This window comes from Eleutherodactylus coqui, chromosome 4, assembly GCF_035609145.1.
Source record: "Eleutherodactylus coqui strain aEleCoq1 chromosome 4, aEleCoq1.hap1, whole genome shotgun sequence".
NCBI lineage: Eukaryota > Metazoa > Chordata > Amphibia > Anura > Eleutherodactylidae > Eleutherodactylus > Eleutherodactylus coqui.
This window is the reverse complement of record NC_089840.1, coordinates 278695904-278722826: the sequence shown is the minus strand read 5'-3', so window position 1 is coordinate 278722826 and position 26923 is coordinate 278695904. Positions and strand designations below refer to the sequence as shown.

The 26923-nt window shown below is 45.0% G+C and overlaps 1 protein-coding gene across 1 annotated transcript in view; it reads left to right on the top strand.

The window, feature by feature from the left end:
• The window catches only part of LOC136626723 (zinc finger protein 850-like), a 158991-nt gene that overhangs the window by 107490 nt on the left and 24578 nt on the right, over positions 1 to 26923 (top strand). The window contains exons 8-12 of the mRNA XM_066601730.1: positions 3838 to 3945; positions 4826 to 5005; positions 5095 to 5302; positions 12436 to 13434; positions 14671 to 14719. Of these exons, the coding sequence (XP_066457827.1) occupies positions 3838 to 3945; positions 4826 to 5005; positions 5095 to 5302; positions 12436 to 13434; positions 14671 to 14719 (1544 nt within the window). The remainder of the gene's footprint in view (positions 1 to 3837; positions 3946 to 4825; positions 5006 to 5094; positions 5303 to 12435; positions 13435 to 14670; positions 14720 to 26923) is intronic.

Sequence of the window (26923 nt, the reverse complement as noted above, 5' to 3'; positions counted from 1 at the left end):
CAGCAGTACGGTGTACAGGCCGGACATGGTGTAATAGTCAGTATATGTCCTGTCACCCAGCAGTACGGTGTACAGGCTGGACATGATGTAATAGTCAGTATATGTGCTGTCACCCAACAGTACGGTGTACAGGCCGGACATGATGTAATAGTATATGTGCTGTCACCCAGCAGTACGGTGTACAGGCCAGACATGATGTAACAGTACGGTATATGCGCTGTCGCCCAACAGTACGGTGTACAGGCCGGACATGATGTAATAGTCAGTATATGCGCTGTCACCCAACAGTACGGTGTACAGGCCGGACATGATGTAATAGTCAGTATATGTGCTGTCACCCAGCATTACGGTGTACAGGCCGGACGTGATGTAATAGTCAGTATATGTGCTGTCACCCAGCAGTACGGTGTACAGGCCGGACGTGATGTAATAGTCAGTATATGTGCTGTCACCCAGCAGTACGGTGTACAGGCTGGACATGATGTAATAGTCAGTATATGTGCTGTCACCCAGCAGTACGGTGTACAGGCCGGACATGATGTTATAGTCAGTATATGTGCTGTCACCTAGCAGTACGGTCATAGGCCGGACATGATGTAATAGTCAGTATATGTGCTGTCGCCCAACGGTATGGTGTACAGGCCGGACATGATGTAATAGTCAGTATATGCGCTGTCACCCAACAGTACGGTATACAGGCCGGACATGATGTAATAGTCAGTATATGCGCTGTCACCAAACAGTACGGTGTACAGGCCGGACATGATGTAATAGTATATGTGCTGTCACCCAACAGTACGGTGTACAGGCCGGAAATGATGTAATAGTCAGTATATGTCCTGTCACCCCGCAGTACGGTGTACAGGCTGGACATGATGTAATAGTCAGTATATGTCCTGTCACCCAACAGTACGGTGTACAGGCCAGACATGGTGTAATAGTGAGTATATGTCCTGTCACCCCGCAGTACGGTGTACAGGCTGGACATGATGTAATAGTCAGTATATGTGCTGTCACCCAACAGTACGGTGTACAGGCCAGACATGGTGTAATAGTGAGTATATGTCCTGTCACCCCGCAGTACGGTGTACAGGCTGGACATGATGTAATAGTCAGTATATGTGCTGTCACCCAACAGTACGGTGTACAGGCCAGACATGGTGTAATAGTCAGTATATGTCCTGTCACCCCGCAGTACGGTGTACAGGCTGGACATGATGTAATAGTCAGTATATGTGCTGTCACCCAACAGTACGGTGTACAGGCCGGACATGATGTAATAGTCAGTATAGGCGCTGTCACCCAACAGTACGGTGTACAGGCCAGACATGATGTAATAGTCAGTGTATACCCTGTCACCCAACAGTACGGTGTACAGGCCGGACATGATGTAATAGTCAGTATATGCGCTGTCACCCAACAGTACGGTGTACAGGCCAGACATGGTGTAATAGTCAGTATATGTCCTGTCACCCCGCAGTACGGTGTACAGGCTGGACATGATGTAATAGTCAGTATATGTGCTGTCACCCAACAGTACGGTGTACAGGCCGAACATGATGTAATAGTCAGTATGTGTGCTGTCACCCAACAGTACGGTGTACAGGCCGGACATGATGTAATAGTCAGTATATGTGCTGTCACCCAACAGTACGGTGTACAGGCCGGACATGATGTAATAGTCAGTATATGCCCTGTCACCCAGCAGTATGGTGTACAGGCCGGACATGATGTAATAGTCAGTATAGGCGCTGTCACCCCACAGTACGGTGTACAGGCCGGACGTGATGTAATAGTCAGTATATGTGCTGTCACCCAATAGTACGGTGTACAGGCCGGACATGATGTAATAGTCAGTATAGGCGCTGTCACCCAACAGTACGGTGTACAGGCCAGACATGATGTAATAGTCAGTGTATACCCTGTCACCCAACAGTACGGTGTATAGGCTGGACATGATGTAATAGTCAGTATATGTCCTGTCACCCCGCAGTACGGTGTACAGGTCGGACATGATGTAATAGTATTTGTGCTGTCACCCAACAGTACGGTGTACAGGCCGGACATGATGTAATAGTCAGTATATGCGCTGTCACCCAGCAGTACGGTGTACAGGCCGGAGATGATGTAATAGTCAGTATATGCGCTGTCACCCAACAGTACGGTGTACAGGCCGGACATGATGTAATAGTCAGTATATGCGCTGTCACCCAACAGTACGGTGTACAGGCCGGACATGATGTAATAGTCAGTATATGCGCTGTCACCCAACAGTACGGTGTACAGGCCGGACATGATGTAATAGTCAGTATATGCGCTGTCACCCAACAGTACGGTGTACAGGCCGGACATGATGTAATAGTCAGTATATGCGCTGTCACCCAACAGTACGGTGTACAGGCCGGACATGATGTAATAGTCGGTATATGCGCTGTCACCCAGCAGTACGGTGTACAGGCCGGAGATGATGTAATAGTCAGTATATGCGCTGTCACCCAACAGTACGGTGTACAGGCCGGACATGATGTAATAGTCAGTATATGCGCTGTCACCCAACAGTACGGTGTACAGGCCGGACATGATGTAATAGTCAGTATATGCGCTGTCACCCAACAGTACGGTGTACAGGCCGGACATGATGTAATAGTCAGTATATGTGCTGTCACCCAACAGTACGGTGTACAGGCTGGACATGATGTAATAGTCAGTATATGCGCTGTCACCCAACAGTACGGTATACAGGCCGGACATGATGTCATCGCTCCTCGTTACCTAAATACAGGTGAATTGTTTCCAGAAGACGCCATTACCATCCAGCTACAAACAGCATGCAATCTAGAAAACACAGAGAAACACATTTGGCTCCTGGGTTGGGGCCCTTTTACACGGGACTTTCATCGTTCAGATTCTCACTGGATCGTAGGAATCCGAACGCTAATAGTTCAGTGTAAATGTTGGCGGCGACTGAGAGACCAATGATAATTCACGTGTCGCTCAGTTTCTGCAGACATGGAAATTAAACTCTGATCGTTCATCTATGAACTACTGGGGATGGAAGCGGACGGGCCACAACGATCTCCAGCCACTCCACCTCCTCAACACAGGTGCGATTATCATTCAGAAGGCTGACGGTCACTGAAGCCCCCGACAATCGTCCCGTATAAGAGGACCTTTAGGATTATGTTCAGATGGGAAAATCCAGCATGTCTTTATCCACATGGACTCCAACTCTGAAGATGACAACAGAAATCCACGGCTCAGCTGCAGATCTCCACCGCAGGTCCACAGGCGGATTTGGTCCTTTTCAATGGGAAATTCACACTCTAGTCTACAGTTTGAGGAGCAGATTTCAAATTTGTTTGCAGAAAAAAAGCAGAAGCGTGTGACTTCTGGACATGGAATCCACAACGGGAATTCCACCCGCAGATTAGCTTCAATTTCTGCATCAAAATCTGCAACATGAGAACATCATCTAAAGAGGTTAATCGAGCAAATACTGTTGATTTTCTCTCCTCAGGATTGGTCATGAACACCTGATTGCCGGGGATCCACCACTCGGGATTCCTTGCGATCAGCTGATCGTGTGGCCCGCTGTCATAGGCTAGACCTCTGACCGCGGCGCTTTTATTGCGATCCGGACGATCAGCTGAGCAGTAGATCCATGAGGATCAACTATTGATGATGATGACTATTCAATAGTATCTGCCTGGAAATATCTTTGATATCTCCTCACTGGTATTCCCCTTATTATCTCCAGTAATTGTATTATTCCAGGGGGTTTTGTATGCTGTTACATTGTCTCATCTTCTCTCCATTCAGGATCCTCTGCTGATATAGTCTATAATTTTCCACATTGACCCATCAAGGATGGAGAGGAAGAGGGACAAGATGGCGGAGAGAATATTTAACCTCACCCTAGAGATACTCTTCCAGCTTACAGGAGAGGTGAGAGATTCTGGGGATGATGTACTGCAATGCCTTATCGCTTATTACACCGATCACAGACACTGGCAATACAGGACACCTGTATCTGGAATCCTGTAGCCGTGGCAACCCGCCGGGCTCTCTACCATTATATTGCGAGAGTTGGATGACATCACAGAGGGAGGGTGCTCCCTCTGTGAACCCTTCACATAGGGAAGGGGTTAACAGCGGGGGTCGCTGCTCCAATGCACCCCAGCTGTTGCAGGGGAAGTCTTCTGATCTTGCGGTATCCTAGGGCATAACTGTACGCCCTGTTGCGCTAAGTACCTCCCTCCCAGGACGTACAGTTACGCCCTATGGCGGGAAGGAGTTAAGGTATTTGATATTAAAAAACATATACGTTAAGTGTGTGGAACTGTACAGCCATAAGTTTCTATACATTGTTCATTTACTGCAATGTTAAAAAAGAGTGTGTTTCCATCCGGCTTTTTTGTGGGACATAAAGGGCAGTCGGCTGCGCTGTTTAATCCCATAAAAAAATGCACGGAAACATGTTCCTTGCTATACATAGTCAAACATATGCATTGCTTGACTAAGTTTAACCCACTACAGCCTACAGGTCAGTTAAATACTATGCTTCCATCTGTTTTTCGCTGCTGATGTCACGTGTTGTTTACATGATGTCATCACTGCAGTCAATTAAACAAAGTCCAGTGGGTAGAATCTTAATGGCAGCATTAGATTGAATACAGAAGCTTGTTTTATTTAATTTATCTACATTGATCAGATTTTTACTCATTAAATCGGACAACCCCTCTAATACCAGATGATATGACGGGAGAGATGAAGGACTCTGGGAATGTCTGTAGTGATATTTATGGATGTATCTGCCCATAAACAGGATTACACGGTAGTGAAGAAGACTTCTAGTGATGGCTGTCAGGCCCCGGTGTCTGATGGATGGGGAAGACCCCTGAGCCCAATCACAGGGCCTCCACCTCACCCCCTGATACTGCAGGAGATCAATGAGCAGAAGATCCTAGAAATCACCAACAAGATGATTGAGCTGCTGACTGGAGAGGTGACGCTGCTGGGAATCCTGGGACATTATACAGTAACGCTATGGCGGTATAACGTGTCTGGGTGATGACGGTATCATTGTGTTGTCAGGTTTCTATAAGGTGTCAGGACTTCACTGTCTATTTATCCATGGAAGAGTGGGAGTATTTAGAAGGACACAAGGATCAGTACAAGGACGTCATGATGGAGGACCACCAGCTCCCCCCATCACCAGATCTGCTCCATACTGATGCCACAGAGACACATGTGAGGGGGGATCAGCCGTGTAAGGAGGAGATTGCTACTGATGACCACCCAGGTGAGTAACCACTAAATGCAGAGAACATCACAGATTCTCCTCAGTCAGTGACTACAACATTTCTGTATTTTAAGCTCTGTGCTAAGTCTCGCCCCGAAACGGTGAAAAAATTCTGTGTGCCGAGTGTACGCCTTAAGAAAGCACGGAATGGTGCCAGCAGGGAAGTGTGACAGGTTGTCTAGTTCTAAATTATTGATGGCTTATCACTGGTAGTAGATCATCAGGGTTCCAGGACTTGGGACCCTGCTGATCAGCTGTTTGTTGGGTTAGTGGACTGAGCTGATTTCTGAAAAAAGCAAACAGCTCCGTTCCCACTGCAGTGGCCAGGCTTGGCATTGCAGGCCATTGAAGTAAATGTAAACTGTGCCTGCAATACCAGGTCTGGCCACTGCAGTGGAAATGGAGCTGTCTGTTTCCTACAGAAATCAGCCCAGTGAACAGCTGATCTGCAGGGATTCCAGACAGTGAACCTCTGCCGATCTACTACTAATAGCCCATCCAACACACAGGCCATCAATAGTTTACAACTGGTCAACTCCTTTTAAAGTAATGGAGGCCATATTACAACTTCAGCAACACATGCAACCATATCCCCATTCTTGCAAGCAGCAACAAAGAATAGAATCAGTCAAGAAATCGAAAGTTGGTGAATCAAAAGGTGCGAATGACCTGGGGGCCAACGATAGTATGCATAGTGTCCCTAGGCAGAGGCAGGATGGCTGTGTAAAGGTCAGCACAGCAGAAGCTGCCCAGATGAAGAAAAGAGCAAGTGAGTCGAAAGCTGACTGCCGTTCGTATTCCTGAGGGCTGTCATAAGTGCACTCATTCCCCAAGCTCTGCAATGTATCAAGTTCCTGGCCAGGGTGGTGGTCTTGGAATTACAGAGACTACCTGAAAGGGTTAATGCTCCCACACAATTTTAAATATTATTGCAAGGCCTCGTTGTTTGTTTAACTATAACTTTAATTATTACGGCACAGTTGAATAACAAAAGTAAAGACTTAATGAGCAGCATTACAGAAAATTTTATGAAGTCATGGTTACTTCAGAGGAAGCGAAGAATAAAATATGTATATACATTGAGGAGCGTTAGATTCTCCTCAGACTGCATGTACCTATGTCCTTCTGCAGAATGTGCTACCCCTACCACTCTCTTCACTTTTTACTCTTAAAGGTAATGCCCTTTTTTTTTTTCAAATTTAACCCCCGACTGGATTTGCCCCTTGTTAGCCTTAACGGCATGCTCCATTCCTACAGTCCATGGCAGCTTCCTTATGTACTTCACAGCCTTTCAGTATATGCATACAGAGGTCAGTTAGATTCTACTCAGTATATGCATACAGAGGTCAGTTAGATTCTACTCAGTATATGCATACAGAGGTCAGTTAGATTCTACTCAGTATATGCACACAGAGGTGAGGTAGATTCCCCTCAGTATATGCACAGAGAGGTGAGGTAGATTCTCCTCAGTATATGCACACAGAGGTCAGTTAGATTCTCCTCAGTAAATGCACACAGAGGTGAGGTAGATTCTCCTCAGTATATACACACAGAGAGGTGAGGTAGATTCTCCTCAGTATATACACACAGAGAGGTGAGGTAGATTCTCCTCAGTATATACACACACAGAGAGGTGAGGTAGATTCTCCTCAGTATATACACACACAGAGAGGTGAGGTAGATTCTCCTCAGTATATACACACACAGAGAGGTGAGGTAGATTCTCCTCAGTATATACACACACAGAGAGGTGAGGTAGATTCTCCTCAGTATATACACACACACAGAGGTGAGGTAGATTTTCCTCAGATATATACACACACACAGAGGTGAGGTAGATTTTCCTCAGATATACACACACACACACACACACACACACACACACACACAGAGGTGAGGTAGATTCTCCTCAGTATATACACACAGAGAGGTGAGGTAGATTCTCCTCAGTATATACACACAGAGAGGTGAGGTAGATTCTCCTCAGTATATACACACACACACAGAGGTGAGGTAGATTCTCCTCAGTATATACACACACACACAGGTGAGGTAGATTCTCCTCAGTATATACACACACACAGAGGTGAGGTAGATTCTCCTCAGTATATACAAACACACACAGAGGTGAGGTAGATTCTCCTCAGTATATACAAACACACACAGAGGTGAGGTAGATTCTCCTCAGTATATACACACACACACAGAGGTGAGGTAGATTCTCCTCAGTATATACACACACACACAGAGGTGAGGTAGATTCTCCTCAGTATATACACACACACACAGAGGTGAGGTAGATTCTCCTCAGTATATACACACACACACAGAGGTGAGGTAGATTCTCCTCAGTATATACACACACACACACAGAGGTGAGGTAGATTCTCCTCAGTATATACACACACACACACACACACACAGAGGTGAGGTAGATTCTCCTCAGTATATACACACACAGAGAGGTGAGGTAGATTCTCCTCAGTATATACACACACAGAGAGGTGAGGTAGATTCTCCTCAGTATATACACACACACAGAGAGGTGAGGTAGATTCTCCTCAGTATATACACACACAGAGAGGTGAGGTAGATTTTCCTCAGTACATACACAGAGAGGTGAGGTAGATTCTCCTCAGTATATACACATATAGGTGAGGTAGATTCTCCTCAGTATATACACGTAGAGGTGAGGTAGATTTTCCTCAGTATAGACACACTGAGAGGTGAGGTAGATTCTCCTCAGTATATACACACACACAGAGGTGAGGTAGATTCTCCTCAGTATATACAAACACACACAGAGGTGAGGTAGATTCTCCTCAGTATATACAAACACACACAGAGGTGAGGTAGATTCTCCTCAGTATATACACACACACACAGAGGTGAGGTAGATTCTCCTCAGTATATACACACACACACAGAGGTGAGGTAGATTCTCCTCAGTATATACACACACACACAGAGGTGAGGTAGATTCTCCTCAGTATATACACACACACACAGAGGTGAGGTAGATTCTCCTCAGTATATACACACACACACACAGAGGTGAGGTAGATTCTCCTCAGTATATACACACACACACACAGAGGTGAGGTAGATTCTCCTCAGTATATACACACACAGAGGGGTGAGGTAGATTCTCCTCAGTATATACACACACAGAGAGGTGAGGTAGATTCTCCTCAGTATATACACACACACAGAGAGGTGAGGTAGATTCTCCTCAGTATATACACACACAGAGAGGTGAGGTAGATTTTCCTCAGTACATACACAGAGAGGTGAGGTAGATTCTCCTCAGTATATACACATATAGGTGAGGTAGATTCTCCTCAGTATATACACGTAGAGGTGAGGTAGATTTTCCTCAGTATAGACACACTGAGAGGTGAGGTAGATTCTCCTCAGTATATACACACATTGAGAGGTGAGGTAGATTCTCCTCAGTATAGACACACTGAGAGGTGAGGTAGATTCTCCTCAGTATAGACACACTGAGAGGTGAGGTAGATTCTCCTCAGTATAGACACACTGAGAGGTGAGGTAGATTCTCCTCAGTATAGACACACTGAGAGGTGAGGTAGATTCTCCTCAGTATAGACACACTGAGAGGTGAGGTAGATTCTCCTCAGTATAGACACACTGAGAGGTGAGGTAGATTCTCCTCAGTATAGACACACTGAGAGGTGAGGTAGATTCTCCTCAGTATAGACACACAGAGAGGTGAGGTAGATTCTCCTCAGTATAGACACACAGAGAGGTGAGGTAGATTCTCCTCAGTATAGACACACAGAGAGGTGAGGTAGATTCTCCTCAGTATAGACACACAGAGAGGTGAGGTAGACTCTCCTCAGTATAGACACACAGAGAGGTGAGGTAGATTCTCCTCAGTATAGACACACTGAGAGGTGAGGTAGATTCTCCTCAGTATAGACACACTGAGAGGTGAGGTAGATTCTCCTCAGTATATACACACACTGAGAGGTGAGGTAGATTCTCCTCAGTATAGACGCACTAAGAGGTGAGGTAGATTCTCCTCAGTATAGACACACTGAGAGGTGAGGTAGATTCTCCTCAGTATATACACACACTGAGAGGTGAGGTAGATTCTCCTCAGTATAGACGCACTAAGAGGTGAGGTAGATTCTCCTCAGTATATACACACACTGAGAGGTGAGGTAGATTCTCCTCAGTATATACACACACTGAGAGGTGAGGTAGATTCTCCTCAGTATAGACACACAGAGAGGTGAGGTAGATTCTTCTCAGTATATACACACACAGAGAGGTGAGGTAGATTCTCCTCAGTATATACACACACACAGAGGTGAGGTAGATTCTCCTCAGTATATACACACACAGAGAGGTGAGGTAGATTCTCCTCAGTATATACACACACAGAGAGATGAGGTAGATTCTCCTCAGTATATACACACACAGAGAGGTGAGGTAGATTCTTCTCAGTATATACACACAGAGGTGAGGTAGATTCTTCTCAGTATATACACACAGAGGTGAGGTAGATTCTCCTCAGTATATACACACACACACACACACAGAGGTGAGGTAGATTCTCCTCAGTATATACACACAGAGGTGAGGTAGATTCTCCTCAGTATATACACACAGAGGTGAGGTAGATTCTCCTCAGTATATACACACACAGAGGTGAGGTAGATTCTCCTCAGTATATACACACAGAGGTGAGGTAGATTCTCCTCAGTATATACACACAGAGAGGTGAGGTAGATTCTCCTCAGTATATACACACAGAGAGGTGAGGTAGATTCTCCTCAGTATATACACAGAGAGGTGAGGTAGATTCTCCTCAGTATATACACAGAGAGGTGAGGTAGATTCTCCTCAGTATATACACAGAGAGGTGAGGTAGATTCTCCTCAGTATATACACACACAGAGAGGTGAGGTAGATTCTTCTCAGTATATACACACACAGAGTGGTGAGGTAGATTCTCCTCAGTATATACACACACACAGAGAGGTGAGGTAGATTTTTCCCAGGCTTTATGGTTTCAAGAAGTGTAAAACCAAAGTGAGTCATGAGAGACGTATATTTTAGTGCGGACTCCCATGTCTTACTCCGGTCCTGGCTGCTGATCTTTGGGTCTCATACAAGAGTGCGCGTTGCCTGGAGATGCTAGCTCAATTCGCTCACTGCGCACCTATCAGGACACCCAACTGCTTTTACCACCTTACATCTCTCCCACTTTGCAAATACCGAGTTGTTCCTCTGAGGCTCTCCAACTCACATTCACACAAGTCCAGCTACAGGTCCGCTCTGCTACAACTCCACTAGCTTAATCTCTCTCTTCCCTGCACTCTCTGAAGCTGCCAAGTCCCACCAGAGCCCGGGAACAAGATCTCTCTTTAGCTCCATAGTACACAGGCCTTTAACCAATCAGGGTGCAGATCAGGTCCTGTCAGTTCATAACAACAACAAAGTTCAGGGGGAAAAAAAGTCATGTGACCTCTCACTGAAGGTCCTGCCTGGCGGGAACATAAAGTACAGCGATAATAAATATGTATATTATAGTACATGGATGTTTAACCTCGTATGCAACGCTTGTCAATCACAGCTGAATGTGCACACCAGTTAGCTGAGCACATCTGCCCCTTCGTTTTAGCAATTGGTAGTAGTATCAGTACCTGAGCCCCTTGAACAAAACTTCTAGTGTGTCACTGTGATTTTGTCAAATTTCTTGAAAGTTTAGTTAGCCTTTGAAGTATGGATGTAATAATACATTGAGCTATGGATATGAAATGCGGATGAGGCTTATTTCCTACACATCTACTGTCAGTACTGATGTGGGAAACATATTTCCCCAATTGTGAGACTAGGATACTATTACCTCTTATTAGACTGGTATCGAGTTATTGTATGCTAATAGAATATATAAACATATATCCAGATAACAGAATCCAGAACAAAGAGACATAGACCCACATAATGGAATCCAGAACACAGACCTATAGCCAGATAAAGGACGCAGAGCAGAATTACTTAGACCTAGATAACAGAATACAGAACATGAAGACATATATGGCCACATAGCAGAATCCAGAACATGGATATATTGACTCAGATTTCAAGATGGAGAAGTCTTTATGCACGGCCAACAGACTGGACCAATGTACACCAAATTCACCACACAATTAAATTAGATGCTTTGAAAAGTTTTTAAATCAGGTTTTTGCTCTCTAGGACCTGCTGTTGTCAACAAGTCAGTACACAAATGTAACGGCCAAATGACTGGACCAACCTGCACCAAATTTCAATAAGACCCTCTGTATTAAAATAGTAAGCTATATTTACTTCTATCCAGTCACTGGCATCCAGACCTACTGTGGTCCCGGTGATTATTGTGAAAGATGATGTCACAGGAAGTCGGGTGACTGCTGCAGCCAATGAGAGGTTGCAGTGTCACGTTCCTCAGGATGTGAGTGCCAATGCCAGAAGAACAGGTGGTGATTCTGCATATCCTCATTCTCTGCCACAGTACCCTAATTTTTTGTGACATCATTTGTCACAGAAATCACTGGAACCAGAGGAGGCTGCAGCGCTGGATCCCAGCGACAGCGGCAGGTTAATGATAGTTCACTTTATTATTTTAGTTTTGGGATTATTAAAGTTGAAGTGGGGTTGTTCAGTAACCAGACAAAGCCTTTAATTAAAATCTCTTTTGAGACGCCACTAGCGAGAAGTCAAATTACAACACTGCCATTTTTCTTTACTCGCTAGCAGCAGACTGACCTTTTATTATGTTGGTTTCATATCAGTAGCAAACAAAGCTTTTTAACCACACACAAATAACAAACAGTTCCACAAAGTACAACAGTGTGAAGCTGGAGAATTCTTCTAGTAGTGTGTGTGTCCGTGTGTGTGTGTGTGTGTGTGTCCGTGTGTGTCTGTGTCCCATGGTGGTGTTTGTTTATTGAAGTAGTTATACCTTACCTCTATCTTATATTAAGTACAGGTTATATCTTAATGGTAATTCCATTTCACTGATCGACATGGACAGCGAGCAGCCTGAGTATACAGCTCTGTGAATGGGCCCTTCAAATTATATTATTAAAAAATAATGAAATTACAATTATTCTTGACAGAGGATGGCAGCAGGAGCTCAGAGGGATGTCTGATATCTTCAGAAGATCAAAGCATTACCCAAGATACATATGAAGAGTCTGCCATTATCCCAGATATACCATCAGCTCTTCACAGCAAAGATTCATCAACTGATCGTTTTGAGCTGATCCTATGTTTTGATTCATCACAGACTGCAAAGCAACATAAATATACAAGGAATATTGAACCTGAAACAGTTCACAGAAGAGAAAAGCCATATTCCTGCTCAGAGTGTGGGATAGGTTTTAACCATAAAACAGTTCTTGTTACACATCAAAGAATTCACACAGGGAAGAAGCCATTTTCATGTTCAGAATGCGGGAGATGTTTTAAGCAGAAATCAGATCTTGTTACACATCAGAAAATTCACACAGGAGAGAAACTGTATTCATGTTCAGAATGTGGGAAAGGTTTTAACCGTAAATCATTTCTTGTTACACATCAGAGAATTCACACAGGGGAGAAGCCATTTTTATGTTCAGAATGTGGTAAATGTTTTAACCAGAAAGCAAATCTGGTTTTACATCAGCTAATTCACACAGGGGAGAAACAATTTTCATGTTCAGAATGTGGGAAATGTTTTAACCGGAAAGCACATCTGGTTTCACATGAGCTAATTCACACAGGGGAGAAACAATTTTCATGTTCAGAATGTGGGAAATGTTTTAACCATAAATCAGTTCTTGTTAGACATCAGAGAATTCACACAGGGGAGAAGCCATTTTCATGTTTAGAATGTGGGAAATGTTTTAAGCAGAAATCGCACCTAGCTTCACATGAGAAAATTCATACGGGGGAGAAACAATTTTTATGTAAAGAATGTGGAAAAAGTTTTAACTATAAATCAGTTCTTGTTAGACATGAGACAACTCACTCAGGGGAGAAGCCATTTTCATGTTCAGAATGTGGGAAAGGTTTTCACCAGAAATCAAAGCTGGCTATACATCAGAGAATTCACACAGTGGAGAATCAATTTTCATGTTAATAATGTGGTAAATGTTTTATTTGGAAATCAAATCTTGTTGACTTTCAAAGAAATCACACAAGAGTGAAGCCATAGTCATGTACTGGTATTTTTTTTTTTTACCCACAAATCACCCCATCTTAAATTTGAATAACTCACAGGTAAGCAGCCATTTTCTATTTTTTAACACTTGACAAATGGTGCAAGAAAATCCAACATTTAAACTCAAAGTCACATATCATACAAAAGAAAGTAATTTAGCAAACTAAAAGATGATTAAAACGTACCTACAGTTTCAGGTAACTTTTCAGGATAAGCTGCCCTGTGTATACATGAGGAATAACACTATTTTTGATCGTTTTCTATATCATTTATCATTCGATTTACCCTCTGCCATCTCTAATTTTTAAGTTGCCTTTACACGGGTCGATAGTTGCCCGAATAATCGCTGAAATGAGTGATTTCAGGTGATTGCTGGCTCGTGTACACATGACAACAGACAGCAGAACAAGCGAGAAGTAACTCAGTTTGTCACTATTAGTTCCGGTTCAGGTAGCTGAAGAGGAATAACTTCTAAGTGCATCTCCCTGAGTGTAAACAGGAATCGTTCAGTGTTTGAGCGACTGCCTGTTTACAGTGAATGGAGGTGGGCGAGCTGGAATGATCTTGAAAGACTATTGCTCCTGTAAAGCACTGGTACGATAGTCACTGGATGGGCAGTTGGGCGCACAACAGTCATCCAGTATAAAGAAGTATTTAGTCTTTCAAGTGCTGGTGGGTATAGATTAGCTGATATGATATCACCATACATCACTACTGTACACATAGATGAGCAGGATCTCTTCTCTATAATGCCCCTCTATAATGCAGTTAATTATGAGGGTGTGTTGCAGAGAGATAGAGAAGTACTGAGCAGTGTACATGTAATAGGAGTAGTTTTAACTCAGAAAATTGCTTAATATTAACTGTAACAGCACATCTGTGTGAGTATTTCTGCCTCTCTCATCCCTCCTTTCTATGGGCAGAATGAGACAACATTCACTCCCACTTCCTGTGTTCTGTCTTGGTGTCTGTTACTACAGCCAGAATTTACTTGAGAACAGATAGTGGACAGCAAAAAAAAAGGAAGAGAAACCACCAGTGGCCAGCAGACCTAGGGCTCGGTCTGTAAGGCTATTTAATTTGAGTGCTCCTCTCTTATCAATGACTGACTTACTGGCTGTAACTGATTACCAGTGTGATGCTTCGCTAGATGTCTTGAACTTTTCCTCCAAGTCTTTGGCACTGTCCTATGCTGCCAGGTATGCATTAAGGATAGAACAATAGTCAGGGGATATCCTCTCTAAAGATACTTTTTGTGTACTTCCCTTTTACCCACCCTGTCTCTTTGACCTACAACTTCAGGACATTCTTAAAGGGGTTGTCCCGCGCCGAAACGTTTTTTTTTTTTCAACCCCCCCCCCCGTTCGGCGCGAGACAACCCCGATGCAGGGACGTAAAAAAAAAACCGCTCAGCGCTTACCTTAATCCCCGCGCTCCGGTGACTTCTATACTTACCGGCTGAAGATGGCCGCCGGGATCCTCTTCCTCCGTGGACCGCAGCTCTTCTGTGCGGTCCATTGCCGATTCCAGCCTCCTGATTGGCTGGAATCGGCACGTGACGGGGCGGAGCTACACGGAGCCCCATTGAAGAAAGCAGAAGACCCGGACTGCGCAAGCGCGTCTAATTTGGCCATTCGACCATTTTAGACGGCGAAAATTAGGCGGGCTCCATGGAGACGAGGACGCCAGCAGCGGAGCAGGTAAGTAAAAAACTTTTTATAACTTCTGTATGGCTCATAATTAATGCACAATGTACATTACAAAGTGCATTATTATGGCCATACAGAAGTGTATAGACCCACTTGCTGCCGCGGGACAACCCCTTTAAGTCTCTTAGTGAGGTTGAAGGTATCACCTTTCCTCAGGCTGAAAAGTCTTCATTTTGTTCCTGTTATAACAACTTAAGGAGATCTCCCCGGTTTAGGGGACAATTCACTAACAGGATGTCATATAGACCTAGGGCGCCAAACAAATAGAAATCTGGCTGCTCCAAAAACCTCAGAATTGGGATGCCAAATTACAAAACTCCCTTGGCTGCAGGAAGATTGTCAAAATTCTCACACGTGGTCCTCCTCCAATGCTTAAGTTTCCTTCATTATTAAAAGAGGTTATTCCCTGGACTTGGTTTCCCTTCCACCATATCGGTTTGTGATACACAGGAAGCAAAATCCAGTCCTTTTGAATCCAAGAATTTGTCTCAGAAGGAGATTTAGAACTACTTCCAGACCAGCACAAGGGTTCAGGCGTATAGTCAGACCTTTTCAGTCCACAAGCCGTGGAGCAAGGATAGCATCTGATCGTTGATTTCACTTATTTGAACAATCTCTACCGAAAAAGAAGCTCAAGATAAAGTCCATACTATGAGTGATTACTGTTCTTCAACAAGGGGATTTTCTTGCAACCATAAACTCAGCGTACGTCTATCTGCACATTCCCATGTTTCCTTCTCACAGGAGGGTTCACAGAATATTGCCATAAATAGGGTTCCAGATTTGTCAACTTTATTTCACTTGTCTTTCTTTTGGCATCTCAGTAGGCCCCTGAGTTTTCACAAAGGTGTTGCTAGTCCTGTCAATAGCCCTCAGGCCACAGGGAACTTTGATCATTCCATACCTGGATGATCAGCCAGGTAAATTGCTCTTTAAAGGAAAATGTGATGCTACATTTACACCAGTAATGGCTGCTATATAAATTACTAGCTTTTGCCTGTGACTTCGTCCGTGTAAAATTCATGTTACGCTTTCTAGATTAAACAAATCGTAACTATCTTCGTAATTGTTGCTAACCCATTACTAATTACCCTGTTATAAAACTTTATCTTTCTTCATCATATATCTTTGGTGTCTCTTTATTATATGAACCATTCTCGTAATACCTGTATCATGAAAGGTCCTTCTCTAATCCTTATTAGTGAAGGACCTCTCTGTAAACTTCATTCGTAGTATTACCTTCAGGTGCAAGGATCACCAGACTATTCCAGCTACCTTCAATGATTGCCCCTGCTATTTATTGATCGTCATTGCAAAGCAGACCTTGGGGGGGAACTGCAGTCTTTTCAACTAAAACGGGTACTCGGGTATTAATGGTATTAGTGGTATGAATACAGTTTTCCCATTACTACATCCAGTGATTACGGTGGCCTCAAAAACATTTCGATGGAGAACTTTTATTTGCAGTGTGGTGCCATTACATAATTTTGAAGGGTTTAGGTTCCTTACGAACATAACTGGGGAGTTAATTGTAAGAATGAGGTTATGTGGGGGAAGATCAGATGGGTTGAGGGTGTTTAGGAATTCCACAGGATAGTTTACCGCATCATCAATTTGTAGTACTGAATCTGTAGACTTATATTGCATTTCTTCTCCTTCAAATGACATCAACAAAAGATCATTCATAGCAGCTGTTTTGTCATTTTGGAAGTTAACATCGCACACTCGCATAACCAATCTATGGGCTTCCCTTTGTCAGATGTTGGGGTAAACCTTGACAGTCAGTTCTGTAAGAGATGTCACCACTATAGCTAAGCTTGGTGTTATGATAACTTCAAGTGTAGAGTTTTCTCAGTCTCCTATTTTAAATAACATCTCTAAAAAAGGGCCATCAGAAGCGTCACCTCTTAAGAGAACGCTCCTATTTGTTAGTAGGGTGAGCTTCTGAATATAAAGCCACAAATATGAATATTTTAGACCTGACTTTATTTCGTCAGTTTGTGTTCCCCTGGGCACGACTGGTAAAGTTTGACGAAAGTCTCTAGCTAAGAGAACCGTAACACCCTCCATTAAGCCATCATTTGCCCTTTTATCTTTCAGTGTTCTACTGAGTGCTTCAACTCCACCTTATGAGCCATGGTGCATTCATCCCATACTATTACCTTAGTTTTTTTCAGCACCAGCATGCATACTCTGCTTTGCTACGCATGTTGCACAGAGGTGTCTCTACATGCATCAGATTTATTGATAGTTTAAAAGCAGAATGAGTTGTCTTACCAACCTCTGTTAAAATGCCAGCAATGCCAGAAGAGGTGACAGCCAAGACTCTCTCATGATCTTTCCATATTCTGGCAAGTAGAAGATTTAGAACGAATGTTTTACCAATACCCTCAGGAGCATCCAGGAAAAATATTTTACCAGTGCCCATTTCAACACGGAGAGTAGTCCGATGGAAAGCCAGGAGTCAGCAACGGGAAGCCTCTGTATGCTGTATAATGGATGAGGCGTGTAAGGTAATCAGAAAAGAAAGCCAGGGGTCAGCAACGAGAAGTCTCAGTATGCAGTACAAGGGATGAGGCTGGTAACATAGTCAGGAGAGAAATGCAGGAGTCGGCAACGGGAAATCATGGTTTCCAGGAGAGGGGCAGGTTTAGGAGGGGACGCTTGATCAAGGCAAAGAGCACAATAATCTCACACTGAGGGAGTGGCAGGACCAGGCTTTTATAGTGGGTTCTAATCAGAAACAGGCAGAGCTAGAACTGGGGCTGGATAGTAGGATCTGTAGTAGATCGCAGAAGCAAGCCTAGGTTCAGCAGGGAGAGACACCGGTCTGTGAACAGGAGGTCTTGGGTTTGAGTCCCGATGGTAGCCATCTTCTTCTAATATGGCCTCTGGACATCCTAGGGGCTTGCTTTCCTGGGTAGCTGCAATGAAATCCATCCATGACCCTGGACCTTGTTGGCTAGCTCCCACAAGTTCTCTTATGGGCTTTACCCCTTCCACTTCACCAGGTATTGCAATCTTCCTCTATGGAGTCTCAAGTCCTAAATTTTATCTACCATGAGCTCCTCCCCTTGTTCTCTCACCGGTAGAGGTGGTGGCTGATTTCATCGCGAGAAGATGTTCTCCTGGAATGGTTTGAGCAAGAATACATGAAAGAAGACATGGATCTTTAGGCTGTGCAGGATTTTCAAATGGAAAGCCAGCTAGCTGATCCTTGCAGTGATTGGAAAGGGTCCCATAAATCTTTTCCCTAGCTTGGGAGAGGTTACATGACGCTTTAAGTTTTTGGTGGATAACCACATCTTGTCGCGCACTTGGAAGGTGTGGGCTGCTTGCCAATTTCTGTCCGCTAATCTCTTGTAGGCATCCTGGGATTCTTGCAAGGTCTCTTTTCATTTTCTCTGGATTTTAGCTAATAAAGGCAGGATGTATCCTGTAGTTCACATAGAATGGACTCTGGGTGGTTGACCTGTGTGGGGCATTGTTATAGGCAAACTCTGCTATTGATAGATAATCCACCCAATCATCCTGAATATGGGAGATGAAGCAGCGGAGATACTGCTCCAGAGTCTAGTTAGTTCTCTCGGTCTGGCCATCAGACTTCAGATAAAAGGCAGAAGAGAGACTTACAGTAATTCCCAGGACTGTGCAAAAATGTCTCCAGAACTTCAAGGTGAACTGAAACCCTCTGTCCAAGATAATATCATCCGGAATTCCATGTAGTCGAAAGACTTCCTGGATCACCAACTCTGTAGTGTGCTTTTCAGTGGGAATCTTTTCAATGGAGACAAAGTGAGCCATCTTCATAGGTCACTCAACAACCACAAAGATAGTAGTCCTTCCTTTCAAAGGGGGGCAGGTCCACTATAAAGTCCATTGATATAGAACCCCATGGCCTGGATGGGATAGGCAGAGGTTGTAGTACACCCAGAAAGTGAGCTTGTGGTGTCTTGTTCCGGGCACATACATCACAAGAGGTGATATATCTCTTCACATCCCTTCTGTAGTAAGGCCACCAGAAGGAACAAAGCAGGAGTTCCAGATCAGGCAAAATAAGTACTCTAGAGTATTTTTAAGGTCTTCATGTACGGGTTCTTATTGTGCAGCATCACTTGCAGTTGTTTAACCAATTTCTGTTTCAAACCAGGCAAATTGCTGCATTCAAAGCTTGCTTCTAGTTCATCTTCACCAGTGAATTAAATCTGTAGAAATTGAGTTTTTTTCTTTTTTGTTTTGGAGGAGGTGGGGGGGCAGGGACAAAGGCAGCAAACTACCAACTAAGTGGTACATCTGTCCTTGTACTTTGAAAGTGGGCATAAAGCCATTTTCTACAATTTGCTTGGCTCTAAAGGACGTCATTTGAAAGTAACTATTGAATTTTCTGATGCAGTCCATAAAGTGTGTGTGCTCCAGATGAAGACCCATAATTAAGCTATAAAGCAGCTCAGGCAGAGGCTCAAATGTCGGAATTGGCACCTTACCACCACTGAAGCACATACCAGAAGCCTCTTCTTTCCATTTAAGCGTGTTACAATATATACATTTATGAGTCATAGTTCTCAGAGCAACAGTTTTATCAGATTTATAATCCACATCAGAATAGTACAACATTCTGGACAAAGCTTTAACCTTCCATGGAAGCGATCGCCTTTCTGATCGTCCTATTGAATTATTCCTGTCATATCTATTAACAGCTGCTCTGTGAATTTCTGGGTTATTCAGTTGATATTAGCTGAAGATGTTCTATGGACCTCGAGTTTATTTTCTTGGTAGCTGCTCTAGTTCTATGAACCTTGGGGTTATTCTGTAATAATTAGCTGAATTGAAAGCCTGATACTGTCAAAGCTGATATGGGCATGGATATCAGATAACTGAAAGACACAGTGCAATGCCGAAAAACATGGAGGGAGTTTGCCTTTAGGGCTCATGTCCACGGGGAAAAGAAGAATTAAAATCCGCAGCGGATTTTAACTCTTCTCCCGCGCGCGGATCCGCACCCCATAGGGATGCATTGACCACCCGCGGGTAGATAAATACCCGCGGATCGTCAATAAAAGTGATTTAAAAAAAAATGGAGCATGAAAAAATCTGGACCATGCTCCATTTTCATGCGGGTCTCCCGCGGGGACGGCTCCCGCGGGCTTCTATTGAAGCCTATGGAAGCCGTCCGGATCCGCGGGACACAAAAATCATATTTTACTTACCCGCTCCGTTTCTTCTCTTCGGCGCCGCGCCATCCTCTCTCAGCCGCGGCCGGATCATTTTGCTTCGGCCCGGCGCATGCGCGGGGCACGTCACCGACGTCATCGTGCACATCCGCCGAGCCGAAGAATGAAGATCCGGCCGCGACGAGAGAAGATGACGCCGCCGCGAAGAGAAGAAACGGAGCGGATCGGAGGTAAGTTTATTGTCATTTATTCTCCTTTTCGGCGCTCATGTCCGCGGGGCAGGAGGGACCCGCTGCAGATTCTACATGTAGAATCCGTAGCGGGCCCGATTTTCCCCGTGGACATGAGGCCTTAGGGTCACTGATGGTCATTAACAACTAAACGGCTAGCCACAACAATTAGGTGAAGCAGCTCTATGAGCCTCAAGTTTATTTCTTGGTATTTACCTGCTGCAGCTCTATGAACTTCGAGGTCATTCTGTTGATAATTCGCTATAGCAGCTCTATGAACCTCGGGGTTATTCTGTTGACAGTTAGCTGCTGCAGCTCTATGAACCTCGGGGTTATTCTGTTGATAATTAGCTGCTGCAGCTCTATGAACCTCGGGGTTATTCTGTTGATAATTAGCTGCTGCAGCTCTATGAACTTTGAGGTCATTCTGTTGATAATTCGCTATAGCAGCTCTATGAACCTCGGGGTTATTCTGTTGATAATTAGCTGCAGTAGCTCTATGAACCTTGGGGTTATTCTGTTGATAATTAGCTGCAGTAGCTCTATGAACCTCGGGGTTATTCTGTTGATAATTAGCTGCAGTAGCTCTATGAACCTTGGGGTTATTCTGTTGATAATTAGCTGCTGCAGCTCTATGAACCTTGGGGTTATTCTGTTGGTAAGCTGTCACTGCAGCACGGTGTACCTCTTTTTGTGTACTTACTAGCGGTTTAGTTGAGCTGTCTTCTGACCGTATCAGTAAATCTAGCTTGATGGTTTTTCAGCAGTTTTCCCAGAATTAGAAGTACTCTCAAGCTGAGGAATGGGTAGTGTGTGCGACACAGCTTCATAAGGCTGATAAACATGAAAATGTCTGTTAAAAAGATCTTGCGAAGAAGTAAAATGCAGTCTATTAACGGGATTACCTTCAACTCTGAACTTTCCAAACAACTCCCTATTTTGATAGACTTCAAACACTGACCTAAATATTTGGCCAGCTGCTACTAATTTGTAGAAAACCACCATAAGTGTGCGATACAACATATCAGTAAAATAGTCTGCAGAACAGTTATAATTATAATTATTCCCATCACTGTCATGAGATAAAATGGTGAAATCATGGCAGTGATTCTCCACATGCTCCAATATCTCCTCACACACCTCTCTGATCATGACATGAGTAACGTACAAAGTATAGGATATTGCTCTAAATTTGCAGCACCATCACCAATAATAGGTACAACGGTATGAGGCACCATTGTGCCATTAATGTTAAAACACTTTAATTGCCATTGTTCAAGAACTCGAATACTAGAATAGTAGAGGTGGAAATGACCTCCAGAGCCATCGGGGTCCAACCCCCTGCTCAGTGCAAGATTCATTAAATCATCTCAGACAGGTATTTGTCCAGCCTTTGTTTGAACACTTCAATTGAAGAAGAACTCACCACCTCCTGTAGTAATCTGTTCCACTCATTGATCCCCCTCTCTGTCTAATATCTAATCTGTATCTCCTCCCTTTCAGTTTCATCCCATTGCTTCTGGTCTTTCCTTGTGCAAATGCAAATAGGGCTGATCCCTTTGCAGTGTGACAACCCTGCAGATATTTGTAGACAGCTATTAAGCCTCCTCCCAGCCTCCTCTTTTGCAGGCTAAACATTCCCAGATCCTTTAACCGTTCCTCATAGGACATGATTTGCAGACCGCTCACCATCTTGGTAACTCTTCTCTGAACTTGCTCCAGTTTGTCTATGTCTTTTTTAAAATGGGGTCCCAGAACTGAACACAGTATTCCAGATGAGGTCTGACTAAGAAAGAGTAGAGGGGGATAATGACCTCACGTGATCTAGACTCTATGCTTCTCTTAATACATCCCAGAATTGTGTTTGCCTTTTTGCTGCTCCATCACATTGCTGACTCGTGTTCAGTCTATGATCTATTAGTATACCCAAGTCTTTTCACATGTGCTGCTGCTTAGCCCAATTCCTCCCATTCTGTATGTGCTTTCTTCATTTTTCTTGTCCAGATGAAGGATTTTGCATTTCTCCTTGTCAAATACCATTCTGTTAGTCGCCGTCCACTGTGCAAGCTTTTCTAGATCCTTTTGAATATTCTCACCTGCCTTCACACATCCATTGGTCCACTTATTGGTAGTTGAACTTTTTAGGAAACTTAAATGACAAAGCCTCAAGTTAGGAGAGGGTCCAGAGGCACGTTGGACTATGATAGCATCACATTAACTGGCTAATGAGGCTTGCCTGGCTGTTGTCTCCTTCTGCTGTACTCTCTTAAGTCATGTGGGGTTCATGTTTCATACAGATACTTATTGTAGTTCTAGGATAGACAGGTTGTATTTACCCCTTAAGCACCAGGCTGTCCTAAAGGACCAGACACTTTTTAGAGATTTTTTTTTTTCTTCAGCAGCAAAATTATTTTTGCTGCAATTTCTTTTTTTCCCCCGTAATGCATACGGCAGTTTTTTTACTCACTTTTCCTTCCACTTTTTTGTTTTATTGTGGGTATAAAGCTAAAAAAAATGTTTTTTTTTATGTTCTTTATTTTTAAAATTAGTATATTTACACTAAAATAAAGTGTGGGAACAGGTTCCTCATTTTGTTTTGGATGTTTCAATACATCATTTGCAGTGTGCTGCTCCACAGCAAAGGCAGGGTTGAGATGCTCACCCCGAGGTCTCCAGACACGTAAATAACCATCGTCAGCGCCCAAACTGAATGTGGACTTGAGGCTGAAGACAACCCTCCTTACTGGTGGGCTGTAGGAGGCGTCCTGAGCCCGGTCACCTTGTGTGCCCTCACACATCCACTGGTACCAACACCTCCTAACAGTCTGGTCAGATGCTCCTCCCTACTGGTAGTCTGTAGGTGGCGTCCTGAACCCGGTCACAGCAGCGCAGGAGCCGATACCGGCGCCAAAGCAGGTGCGGGGGCAGTAAGGTGAGCGGAGCAGAGAAGTAGCTGGCGCCAAGAGGCCACCAGGAGTCCAGCGCCTGCAGCAGCGGAGGGGACCGGAACAGAGCAGCAGAACAGCTGAGACAGGAGGGGAGAGTGAGCGGCCGCCAAGACGTCACCAGGAGGAGCGGAGGAGTGGAGGAGCTGATAAGTATCTTCTGTGTGTGTTGTGAGCTAAGTGTGTGTCTTCTGTGTATCTAGTGTGCCCTAGTTGTGTCTTCTGTGTGTGTGTGTGTCTGTGGGTGTGTCTGTGGGTCTAAGTGTTTGTGAGGGGGGGGGGGGGGATTTTTGTTGAGCGGTTGAGCAGCGTGTGAGCGGTTGCAGCAGCGTGTGAGCGGTCGAGCGGAGGCAGCAGCGTGTGAGCGGTTGCAGCAGCGTGTGAGCGGTTGAGCGGAAGCAGCAGCGTGTGAGCGGTTGAGCGGAGGCAACAGCGTGTGAGCGGTTGCAGCAGCGTTTGAGCGGAGGCAGTAGCGTGTGAGCGGTTGCAGCAGCGTGTGAGCGGTTGAGTGGTTGCAGCAGCGTGTGAGCGGTTGCAGCAGCGTGTGAGCGGTTGAGCGGAGGCAGCAGCGTGTGAGCGGTTGCAGCAGCGTGTGAGCGGAGGCAGCAGCGTGTGAGCGGTTGCGCGGAGGCAGCAGCGTGTGAGCGGTTGCAGCAGCGTGTGAGCGGTTGCAGCAGCGTGTGAGCGGTTGCAGCAGCGTGTGAGCGGTGGCAGCAGCGTGTGAGCGGAGGCAGCAGCGTGTGAGCGGAGGCAGCAGCGTGTGAGCGGAGGCAGCAGCGTGTGAGCGGAGGCAGCAGCGTGTGAGCGGAGGCAGCAGCGTGTGAGCGGAGGCAGCAGCGTGTGAGCGGAGGCAGCAGCGTGTGAGCGGAGGCAGCAGCGTGTGAGCGGAGGCAGCAGCGTGTGAGCGGAGGCAGCAGCGTGTGAGTGGTTGAGCGGAGGCAGCAGCGTGTGAGTGGTTGTAGCAGCGTGTGAGCAGAGGCGGCAGCGTGTGAGTGGTTGTAGCAGCGTGTGAGCAGAGGCGGCAGCGTGTGAGCGGAGGCGGCAGCGTGTGAGCGGAGGCGGCAGCGTGTGAGCGGAGGCGGCAGCGTGTGAGCGGAGTGTGAACAAGTCTATCTTCACTACTTCCACAAGTAAATTGTAAATCCCCATTAGGATAAGCTCCATGCCTGGCAATGTCATCCAGTGTGCTACTTGTGCAATGTATGCGGTCCTTGATCAGCCGATCGAGGGTGCATACTGTTGCGCAAGATGCGTGCACGTCGCACATTTAGAAGCCCAAATTCTGGATCTAAATCAGCAACTGGCAACACTGAGAGCCATTGACATCATGGAAAGGAGTTTGGTGTTCACTGGGCAGACACTCGCTGGGGTAGAGGTTGGGGCGGATGGTGCTACGGAAGAGCAGGGGGAGCAGGCAAGAAGCTGGGTGTCAGATAGAAGGAGGCATAGAGGGAATAGATCCAGGGAGGCTGGTCCTGAACTGGCACAACCCAACATGTCTGCAACGTTGGCAGATGAGGGCGATGCCATTACAGAGCCAGCACCGCTGCAGCACGACATGCCCTCTGAACGCCAGGGGGATGACTGCTCCAGTGAGACGGGGACGGGGAGTGCAGGGCAGGCTAGACAGGTTCTAGTGGTGGGGGACTCAATTATTAGGGGGACAGAGAGGGCAATCTGCCATAAAGACCGGGATCGTCGAACAGTGTGTTGTCTTCCTGGCGCTCGAGTTCGACACATCGCGGATCGGATTGACAGGTTACTGGGAGGGGCTGGTGAGGATCCAGTGGTCATGGTGCACGTTGGCACCAATGAACAAGTTAGAGGTCAATGGAGGGCCCTCAAAAATGATTTCAGGGACCTAGGGTCCAAGCTCAGGGCACGGACCTCCAGGGTAGTTTTCTCGGAAATACTACCTGTACCTAAAGCCACACTAGAAAGGCAGCAGGATCTTAGGGAGGTAAACAAGTGGCTCCGGAGTTGGTGTAAGAAGGAGGGATTTGGGTTCCTGGAGAACTGGGCTGACTTTGCTGTTGGCTACAGGCTCTACCGTAGGGACGGGGTGCATCTTAATGGGGAGGGTGCAGCTGTGCTGGGGGATAAGAGGGCTAGAAGGCTGGAGGAGTGTTTAAACTAGGGACTGGGGGGGAGGGCAAAAAGAGAAATAGTGGGGTAGCCAGTGTAACTAGCGACCCGGGTCCAAGCAAAGGGAATGGGGGTCGAGCAGAGGGTGGGGTTAGTACAGTTAGAAGTGATAAATCAGCCATAAGTACGAATAGCAACAAAACAAATTTAAAAAACAAAAAAAACGATATAAATTGTATGACCACGAATGCAAGAAGTCTGATTGGTAAAGTGGGTGAGCTTGAAGCGAGAATGACTGATGAAAATTATGATATAGTCGGAATTACGGAAACATGGCTTGATGATAAGTGCGACTGGGCGGTGAATTTGCAGGGGTACAATCTCTTCAGAAGGGACCGAAGGAACCAGAAAGGGGGAGGGGTATGTCTGTACGTCAATTCGAACTTAAGCCGAGGCTACGGGAGGATATAGGGGTAGGAGAAGAACAGGTGGAATCTCTGTGGGTAGAAATACAGGGAGGAAAAAATAACAAAATCCTAATAGGGGTCTTCTATAGACCACCAAAAGCAACAGAAGAAACTGATAACTTACTATTAAGGCAGATAGAAGAGGTGTCAAACCGCTACGAAGTAATTATCATGGGGGACTTTAATTATCCAGATATAACATGGGAAAACGAAACCTGCAAATCACACAGGGGTGATAAGTTCTTGAGAGTAATTAAAGACAATTACCTGAACCAACTGGTACAGGAACCAACAAGAGGGAGGGCCATTCTGGACCTAGTACTAACTAACAAACCGGAACGTATAAAGGGGGTGCAGGTTGAGGGACACTTGGGGAACAGTGACCACAATATAATCAACTTCCAGCTGTCATTAAATAAGAAGCCTTATCAAGGAACGACAAAGAAACTAAACTTTAGTAAAGCAAAATTTGATGAGCTTAGAACTGCTATCGGTAACATTAATTGGGACAACATCCTCAAAAATGACGGTACAGAGGACAAATGGGAAAAGTTTAAAAGGATCCTAATCACCTCATGTGAGCAGTTCATTCCCTTTAAAAATAAAAGAAACTCAACTAAAAGGAAACCAATGTGGCTCGACAAGACGGTAAGAGGGGCAATAAACGAAAAAAAGAAAGCGTTCAAACTACTAAAGCAAGAAGGCAGCGAAGAAGCGCTAAAATCATACAGGGAAAAAAAACAAAATATGCAAAGATAAGATCAAAACTGCCAAGGAGGAAGCAGAAAGACGGATC